This window comes from Benincasa hispida, chromosome 11, assembly GCF_009727055.1.
Source record: "Benincasa hispida cultivar B227 chromosome 11, ASM972705v1, whole genome shotgun sequence".
In the NCBI taxonomy this organism is placed as follows: domain Eukaryota; kingdom Viridiplantae; phylum Streptophyta; class Magnoliopsida; order Cucurbitales; family Cucurbitaceae; genus Benincasa; species Benincasa hispida.
Window position 1 is genome coordinate 25,857,139 of NC_052359.1, and position 10,541 is coordinate 25,867,679.

Here is a 10,541-nt window from a genome sequence, read left to right on the forward strand (position 1 = left end):
CTTCTTTCTTTTTTCGTTTGTTTGCATTTCTTCCTCTTCTTTATTCCTTTTTTTTTTTTTTTGTGTTTCCTTTTCCATCTTTTTGCGTTTTTCTTTTGTGTTCTTCTAACTTTTGTTTTGTTTTGTTTTCTTTTTTGTGTTTCTTCTTCCAGTCTTTTACTCTTACCGCTTAACCACTTTGCTGGAATTTCCACAACTGCCCTCTTTTCTAGCAATTTTCTTCTATTTATGCAGCCACCTTCTTCTTCTTTTCGACTTAAAGATGTAAGTTGGACCGTGGGTCAGAACGAGAGAAAGAAGCGAGAGTGTGACCAATAAACAAGAGGCAAAAGCAAGAACGAGACCAAAGAACGGGTGGAATAAGCAATAGCAAATATTCGAATGATGGGAAAAATTCGAAGAAAACACTACAAAATTGATGAGAAGAAGCTAGAGGAATAAGCGAGATGAAGAAGTTAGAGTAAGAAGTGAGAAGAAAATTTTAAACGAAGGAAAAGAATCAAGGAAATAGTTGCATTTGCATGTATGATAATGAACGAGAGATAGAATGAGTGGAAGGAATGACAAAATGAAGAAACAAGATTTCGTTTGAATGCCAGGTTCTCGTATGTGGTTTGAAGACAAGATGATACTTTCACACGTGACTGACATAAGTAGAAGGTCATTTTTCAAACAAATTTGAATCATTAGCTAAACTTCATATAGGCACCTAAAAAGAGGCCTCCCATACAAAAACTCGTTGCAGAAAGTATGTATTTCGATATATGGTTCCTACACTTGTTGAAGGTATAGTTGACGTCGAGCTCTCAGTCGGTATCACTTCCACTTATAAATTGTTACTGAAAATTAATTTATGGCCATGCACTATCTTAAGATATCATATATAGGAGTTTGAATTCTAACATAATCGTAGCAAAACACGGAAATGAAATCTCAAGTTGATAAGAAATCAATCGTTTAACTTCATGAAATGCGATATATAAAAACATAAAGATATATATTTTTGAATCCAAAAGAAAAAAGGGCCAAACAAAAACCAATCCAATCACAAATCCACCTTTAACTTTTTGTTTTGCATGGCCCAGCCCAGCTTCTCGAGTACATCCTCATATATATATATATATGTAAGTATGAAACACACACCAACGTTTTAAAATATATATATATATCCCATAAATATATCTTAATTCCATCACCACTCAAAGATTGTCCAAAGCACACTCAGGCGGGGTTTGAGGGTAACGAGATTTGTCGGTGCAATAGTCATAGATCATATGATTGGCCTTGACCCATTGGTAATTCTTGGCTTGCACAGGGTTTAGTGTCCTATAAGCAGGCCCTTCCCACCAATTGTTGGGGTTTGAAGGGCAGTTGGCAGGGCCTGGGACAGGGCAGCCCTCGATGTCGAAGTCCTTGTAATAAGCATAGAATGGGGCTTTCTTCCAATCAATCTTCTCCAAACCACCTCTTGTGGCCCAATCATCGGCTTCCCACAACGTTGAATATATTCCCATTGGTTGTAGCTTTGGATATGGGATCCCTTTGGCTTCGTGGTTCTTGTATACTCTTATAGGGATATCATCCACACCAAATCTTCATGGCATAAAAATCAAACATAATTAAATCAATGTCCTCATATATTATATTATATATCACAATTAACTTACATGATTAGTGAATGCGTCCATGTGATTGAATAAGTATGGAAATCAGCCGCAGGATCGAACCAAAGATTCACCCTTTGCTCTCTGTCACCCTTTCCATGAGCATAGATGTTCGTTTGAACAGTGTATGGTTGTCCACTCCTATTTCCCAAGAACTCAAAGTCTAACTCATCACGTATTGTATCTGTGTCTGAGTTCATCTGCACCATTATTAAATATTGGATTTCATTCCATTTTTTTAATATTATCTTTTATTAATTATTCATTTTAATGTTAACTTACATAAAATGCAGTGACTGTTCCTGCTGAGTCGCCAGGGACTAGTTTTATCTTCATGCTCACTTTTCCAAACAAGTATTGTCGTTTTGAAGCAAACCCACACCCTAAAATTAAAATCCATCAACATATTGAATTTCAAATTTTCTTTTCCATTGATATTGTATCTTATTCTAAATTCACTTAGAATGATTCATTGTTACTCTTAGAACGTAAAAATCATCCAAGTGATGTGTTCAAACGGCATCTTGATCATATGCATGCTAATGTATTCATCTCCTAAAGTTTTTGTGCTAACTACTTGGTAATTTAACATGTCATTATAGAAAAATCGTATTTATTCAAACCTATCATGTTATTTGACTAAATTATAGAGAATACCTCTAAACTTTATACTTTTTTTTAAACACATTTGTGGAACTTTTAAAAGTTTCATAATATTCTTGGACTTTCTAAATAAGGTTAAAACTATCTTTACTGTTAGTTTCTTTAATGGAAACTATTGGTTTTTTTATTTAAAAAATATCTCAAAACTTTTAAAGTATCAATAACTACCTCAAACTTCAACCAAAAAAAAAAAAATGTTTAAGACGTATCGCACACAAAAACCATTAGCACTTTTTTAAAAATACCATTGAAGCTTTCAAAGTAGCATTAATTACCCTTAGCCTTTTAAAAGTTAAAAGTGCCTCATTTCACTTCATCTTCCATTTTCTCTGTCACCTCTATTTCAATTTATTATCTAACCGTTCTCTATAGTCACTCTCCTTTTCAAGACTATCCTAGTTTTAATAATAAAGACTTTGTTGATTAATTTTTGTAATTCAAATTTATTTATTTGTTGTTTTTGTGATTAAGTAACAAAGTTCCCATGATCAAATATAATATTTCTTTGTCATTTGTTTTGTATTTTTGCGATTTGTTGTTTTATTGAGTTTTAAGTGGAGATTTGATTTTGGGAGTTTTGTGAGATTTTGTATTTTAACTTTAAGTTTTGAATTTTGTTTGATTATTGAATAAATTAGTATAATAATTGGATAAATGGAAGCAAATATGAGAGTATCTATATGAAAAAATGAAAATATCTACATGAGTTTTTTTCAAATTGCTTTTGTTTCTACTCAAGGTAACTTCATAGAAATTAACTTTACTGACCATAAGAGCATTTTTTAACCTTCATTTACAAATTAAGGATAATAGTGCAACATTTGAAAGTTCAGGAGTATTAGAAAAAACACTAATAGTTTTCGTCCTAATCGAAAGGAAATATTTGAATTTTTTTTTAATGTTTAAAGATGTTATTGAAACCTTATAAAACTTCAAGGGTATTTTTAAAACAGATACTACCAATTTTCTTCCCAAACCAACAATTATAAGACTATTTTCTAACAATTTTTTTAAAGTTTAAACATTAATGAAACTTTTGAAATTTCATAACTATTTTATATTATTTCCTCCGAATTAAATATTTATTTTCAATTGTTAGACAAAAGTTAAAAAGAAAAAAAAAAGTTCAAATCTACAAATAAAAGACAAATATTGAAATGGTGATAAAATTAAATTTATCATAACAAAAAAAATTAAAAAGATAAATTGAATTTTTTTCATTTAGTTAACAACATTCTTTCTTTATCTTTTTAATACAACTATCAAATGGAGAATCCTATCTTTCACCTCTAAAGAGAAATATCATGTCAATTACTATTAAATTAAACTTACTTTTAACTTTGGTATCAACTTTTCAAATAATTTACAATGACATTATATATATAAAAAAGAAATTACCAGAGCTTTGGTCCAGAACAAGTTGAATTCCCCTGCCACCATCAAGTTGCCGGACATGGTTATCCGCCCAAGTGACCCTAAAATCCTCGAGAAAAGTGGCCGGGCGTCCTGAAACAGTGATGGAGAATGCAACAAAACACATGCAAACTAATAAACCAATGCCATTGAAACTGCTCAAACCCATGCCTACCAATAGTTTCTTATAATAAAATAGAGAGAAAAAATGAATGTGAGATATGGCAAAACAACAAATAATAAGATGGTTTTTATAGATATGAAGAGGGAAGCAAATGGGTCAGTGAATTGAAATGGCCAATGAGAAATGACCATCGAACAGCATTGAACTTTGGGATACAGCTAATAACAAGTCGTAATTTGGGCCTACTTCAGTGTCATACTACTGTTTGCAATGACCTTCTTTGTTGCTTCTTCAATGGCTTCCATACAGCTATATTTGTAACTCGATTCAGTTATACCAATTACCAACAGTGGTATTTTATGCCTGTTTTAATAACTATTTTCTCTTCAGTTTTCTCTAATTTTTAAATAAACATTTAAAACTTACTTCTTTTTAGTTTTGAAATTGACATATTTAGATAAAAAAAAAAAGAGACTATTTTTTAAACTTAATTTCACAAAAGTTCACATTTTTGTATATTTTATGATTTGTTTAAAGATAAAAAATTGTGACAATTTAATCATTTGGGTATACTATTAGAAAAATCCTCATTCCTTGATGTTTCCAAATTTAACTACTTGACACTTTTTAAATAAAGAATTTGAAAAAAAAAATCAACATAATTTTAAAAAAAAAAAAAAAAAACGCAGAGATTAAGGGTAATTTTAAAGAAAAACGTCAAAATATATATATGAAAAAAAAGAGTGGAGGTTGGGGCATTTTTCGGATTTTTTTCACTCTGACAAAATATTTGATATTTCAAAAATGTAAAGATTTAGATTTAATTTTTAGGCGCCTCAAGTTTTTTTTCCCCCAAATTTTTCATGCGTGAACACCACTCCTCCCGCTTGCAGTGGGTTATCCATCTCAAATGAAGACCTAGCTCGTCTTTTGTGGAGCATCTAAGAAACCTTTTCAACTTCAAATTTCTTCGCATATTCTTTCAGTTCATGTTGGACTTGATGGGCTTCAAAACTATAATTGACGAAACAAAACTATTTGAGCTTTACTAGAAAGCCTAGCACGAAACAAAAGCAATACCACTGGTAGAATTTGAGCTGAAACAAAACTATGTGCTAAAAGCACAATCCTCGTGAAGAATAATCTTCACCCTACATGTTGATAGCCATGATTTACTTCAAGCAATCAGAGAATTAGAGGAGCTTTAATGACTAACCTTAATCCTTTTCTTGCAGACGAAACCGAGGGAGAAAAGGGAAAAATAGAGGGAAAATGCTGCCGAAATTCTTCTAAACGATGGAGTATCGAGGTAAACGGTCAAGAAGGTAAAGAAGATGAAGGGAAGAAGAAGAACACCAAGAATTTTACGTGGTTCGGCCAAATGAAGCCTACATCTACAGGAGAAGCTGATCATTTTCTTTAATCAGGGAGCTACAAAGAGTACTACAAGATGAGTTTTTTTTTTTTTTTTTTCTATAGCTATCTTTCTCTCAAACTATTTTTTCTCTATTGAATGTACAAGTAGTTTATAGATGTATTTATAGACAGCTTGTATAACTAATTTTAACAACCTTTGAAGTTGTTTTTCACTACTTGTAACAACAATCTCCACCTTGAAAGAAAACTGCAAGTTGTTTCTTCAACTTCTCTTTACTGACTCTTTTCTCCTTTAACTCTTGTCTTTAAGCTCAAACCCTATAATATCGAGACATTTTTGAAGTTTGAGCTGAGTGACAGTCTTTGTCAACATATCAGAGGCATTCTCTGAGGTATGTACTTTCAACACTTCTATTTGCTTGCTTTCAATATGTTCTCGAATGAAATGGTATTTCACATCTATTTGCTTTGTTCTATGATACTATGGATGCTTTGATAAGTGTATAGTACTCTGATTATCGCAAAATATCTTTACTATATTATGCATGACCCCAAAATCACATAGAACACTCTTTAGCCATAAACCCTCTTTTACTACTTTTGAAAGAGCAATAAACTCTACCTCGGTAGTAAAAAAGGCTACTACTGATTGCAATGTGGCCTTCCAACTTTGAACACATTTTTCATATAGGAAGATATAGCCTGATAAAGATCGTCTTTCGTCTAGGTCTCCAGCATAGTCAGAGTTAACATACCCAACTAGTTCTAGTTCTCTGTTTGATAGTTGTTGATACATTAGTTTAGCACTTGTAGTGCCTTTAAGATACCTCGGCATCCACTTATTTACCTTGATAATGGGCAGAAATCCCAGTTATTATAAGTTTTTTATTTAGAATTATGAGGGTTAACAAGTAGAAAACACGGTGATAATACATAGAATTTGTGAAAATTTTAGTTTTGCGTCAATTACCACCTAAATCCTCACTGACCCAATATGATGTGTTACTCCGTGCCAAAGTGTCTACTTTTGTAGCTATCGCAGGCATCAAACGCATGCATTAGAAATAAGCATTCGCAATCGGCATGCGCTGAAGCCAGGCGAACGCAAAGACAAACGCGTGCGCTGAAAACCGAGTTATTGCATAGACGAATGCATGTAGAGATCGCATGCATCCATCGCATGGAAGTTGTGGTGATCGAGCGAATGCGGTAATCACTTGGAGATTGCGGCCATGGAATGATAGCCATAATAGAAGATCGCAAGATTGGTAGAACGCGTTGATACTTCAGCTGAATCAACCTTGGACGCATACCTTGGGAGTATTAACAAGATAAGACGATGTGACAATGCCCATACCGCGACAAAAGCAGTAGTGAGACATAACGCAATCATGATAACTATCAGCGTTTAAACTCTATAAATAGCCCCTTGGACCTTTATTTCAAGACATCCGAACTTCTGCCTCAAGGAAAAGGTTTGCGATCACAGATGAGAGCTTGAGCAAGTTTTTAGTGAGAATTCTTCACCTCCACAAACCAGACCGAGTGACGACTGAGCTTTCGCCGGAGATAGAGTCGAGAGAGACATCTCCACCATTCATCCGTGGCACCACCAGCAGCCTTGACGCAGAGTCCTTCATTTCTCTTCTAACCTCTGTATGGTATTACATTTTAGCTTAAGATATTAAGACATTTTGTAATCAATGCATCTCTTGATTCCTTCAATGCCATCTTCTTCACACCTTTATCTTTATCATCGTTTACCTACATCGTTTATTTATCAAAGGCGATCGCATAGTTAATCGTGTAGCCTAGAGATAGGACATATGTAGCAACCCACCGAGATGTGTGCGTTGTGCGAGTATAGTAAGTTAATCCTCTTTTCTTGGTGAAAGGCTGTAGTAACGCTTGTTTATGGGTTGTTGCAATGTTTGTCTATAAGTTAAATAACCACATCTAACTGCCTGAGTAGGTAAGAGATGGAACGCACTAAAGCAAAGTATGCATTGTTTCTAGAGATAGGGCATAATCTTAATATCAACGCAACCATGCACTATAGAGATATAGTCAAGCGGCTGACCACCGAGAGGTGTGCAATGCGTTAGTGTGACGAGCTGGGATTACTCGAGCGATTTAAGATAATAAACATTACTATGCGTTCACAGTTGTTGTGTATCTACCTATTCTCATTGTAAGTCTTCTATTGCTCAATTTATTTAGTTAAGATTAGAAGTTATGTGTAAATCCATTAAACTTTTTCTTTTTATTTTTATTCATCGCCTCAAACGCATTGCTTCACAAGCATTATTGAGTGACAAGTCCCTGTGTTCGACCTCGGATTGCCCGAGAAACTTGCATTTGCGTTATACTTGGCGCGAGCGTAAAAAAACTTGTGATATGGAACCAACATGGTATTGCATACTAGATTAACGCATTTTCATTCCAACGCATGACCTCAGACGCATGGGTGTAAACGTATAGCTTAAGCCATGCACAACGCATGATTGCGTGCACAACCACCCCATTAATTTTCCTCTAACATTCCTCCCAATGCCTCTTTCCTGGATTAGCCATATATCTACTTACAAGACTAGTAGCCAAAGCAATATCCGACCTTGTAGACACCTTTAGGTAAATTAGGCTTCCCACAACATGGGAATAGGGAATAATTGACATTACCTTTAGATGTTCAATGTCAGATTCTTTAGGTGAATTCTCTGCTGAGAGTTTCAAATAATTAGCAATAGGAGTACAAACTGATTTAGTCTCTATCATATGATATTTCTGGAGTAATTTTTGACAATATTGAGATTGATCAATGCTATGAATGTTTGATTTTCTGTTTCTGATTATATCAATGCCTAATATTCTCTTTGTATTGCCCATGTCTTTCATTTCAAATTCTGACTTGAGTAGAACTTTGACTTTATTCAATTCTTGCATAATTATTCCTAATCAGTCTTAACGTCACAATTATTACAATATGCTTTTATAACATACATATACATCTCAACATCATGACTATAGAACATGCATATATGCCTCAACATCATGGCTCTACAACATATATATATGCCTCAATATCCACAAATCAGATACAACCTCACGGAATCAATATCATCTCATGCTAGCATTCAAGTATCTACGTGCACAAATAAATCGTTCAGTTCCTCATACAAGAACATGCATCGGTTATACTATACTATCAGTCTATCATGCCATCATGCCATCATTCTGTCATAATATTCATCCATCATACTAGCATACATCTAGTGCCTGGCCTATGGACAATTCCAGCAGTAAGATTACTTACTCAAAATTATGTCTAAGCGATAAGCAAAATAATCTTCCTTCTAGCTTAGATGAATCTTGAATCAGGCCTAACATCAACCAAATTTACAATTAATAAGAAGAGCTTAGTTCCAATAACCAAATTAACCAAATAATTCCTAATAATCTTACTCAAAGTGTGTTGGTCCGAACATCACCTCATGCTACAAAATCAATACAACCCAATAACTCTAGTCATAAATCCAACCTTTACTCTCGATGGACAGCCGTTTTGAACCTTCAATTCTAACCTTTTATATCACAACTGAAACAATAAATAAGTCATTACTTAGTGGGTATCCAAAAATGATCAACAAAGACCCCAAAACTACCTAAAAGCTTGTCGAAACCACTTCCAAATCCTCTTGATAGCATACTTTAAACTCCAACGCTTCTCCAAAACTTGATTTTAAATCTCAAACAAATGTGTATCAATAGATTGAAGCAAAACACTATCCGCCAAGAAATCCAATTAAAATAGCACAAACTTACAAACAAATCTAACAGCACCTAAGACGACGACAGGGGCGGGGCGACACTGGACGAACGAGGACGACGTCGACAGATCTGGTGAGGTCGGTGTGCAGAAGGGCGCATGACAGAAGAGATCTATGACAGAATATCTGGACGAGCATCGGTGTGGCGCGACCTTGCATCTTGGAGGTTGGCTAGGCGAGTGAACGATTGGCCTTGCTGGGGGGCGACTTTCGGCGTCAGCGAATGGGGCGGAATCGCAAGTCGCGCGGCTGGGCTGTTCGGGGAATGGAACGTCGGGCAGTGTGGCTGAGATGCAAAGAGAGACGATGGTGCTGGGTCACGAGCAAACGCAGCTTGGTTGGGTCACGGGCGAACGCGACTTGCTGGCGAGGGTTCGACTGCGACATAGGGATGGAATCGGGGGGAAGGAGTGTTGGCGTGAGGGGGAAGGAGAGGGGTGAGGGAGAGAAGATCAAGAAGAAAAATAAAATATAAAATAAAAATAAAGTAAAATTTTTTATTTTAAGTTATTATATTATATGAATATATATATTTTTAAAACTCTTTCCTTCTTCTCTTGAAATTCCAAAAATCCAAATTAAATAAATTTTCTTAATTTAAAGTAAATTCTCGACAATAACTCCAAAATTAAATTCAAATGACAAAAGTCCAAATTTCACAATTTCCTTTGATTAAACAATTAAATCGAAACATCTTTTTATTAGTAATTACAACTCAGTAATCCAAATAAATTTCCAAAATTCCAAAAATTCTCTTTAATACTAGAAATTACCGAAAGTATAATAGGAAAAAAAAAATTGGACGTTACACCATTCTTTTGCACAAAGTCACTGAATCTTCTTATCCAGCACCTAGGGGACTGTTTAAGACCATAGATAGACCTTTTAAGTAAGCAAACATGGTCTTCTTTCCCTCTGACTTCATATCCCTTAAGTTGGCTCATGTAAATAACTTCTTCTAGGAAACTATGTAAAAAAGTTGTTTTAACATCAAGTTGCTTAACTCTAGATCATTTTGAGCCACAATAGACAGTAAGAATCTGATAGAAGTTTGCTTGACCACTGGAGAAAATATCTCATTGAAGTTAACACCTGGTCTTTGAGTAAATCTCTTAGCTACCAACCTAGCTTTATATCTCGCTCCTTGATCATTAGGAAATCCCTCCTTAAATTTATACACCCATCTGGATGCAATTGGTTTGCAGACTTTGGGCAAAAGTGTCAACTCCCAAGTGTTATTTCTGACTAGTGAATCAACAACTTCATTCATTGCTTCTATCCACAACTTAGCTTTAGGACAATTTACTGCTTCTTCAAATGTTGAGGGTTCTGCTTCATTATATAAATCCGAAGTATTTAGAGCTAAGTAGTCATCATATTTTGAAGGTGGCACAATAGTTCTTCTTTGCCTATCTCTAGCCAGGCTGTACCCCCTCAAATCTGGTTCTTCTTGTTCTGGATCAGAAATAACAT

The 10,541-nt window shown here is 34.6% G+C and overlaps 1 protein-coding gene across 1 annotated transcript; it reads right to left on the minus strand.

Moving 5' to 3' along the window:
* Window positions 1-926: 926 nt before the first annotated feature.
* Window positions 927-3,967, minus strand: LOC120090203 (probable xyloglucan endotransglucosylase/hydrolase protein 6). Its single transcript, XM_039047745.1, has 4 exons — window positions 3,726-3,967; window positions 1,947-2,047; window positions 1,668-1,864; window positions 927-1,593 (listed from the first exon to the last, which is right to left on the minus strand). Exons 1-4 carry the CDS (start codon window positions 3,907-3,909, stop codon window positions 1,200-1,202), a joined length of 876 nt encoding a protein of 291 aa, XP_038903673.1. The 5' UTR covers window positions 3,910-3,967; the 3' UTR covers window positions 927-1,199.
* Between the last annotated feature and the right edge of the window lie 6,574 nt (window positions 3,968-10,541).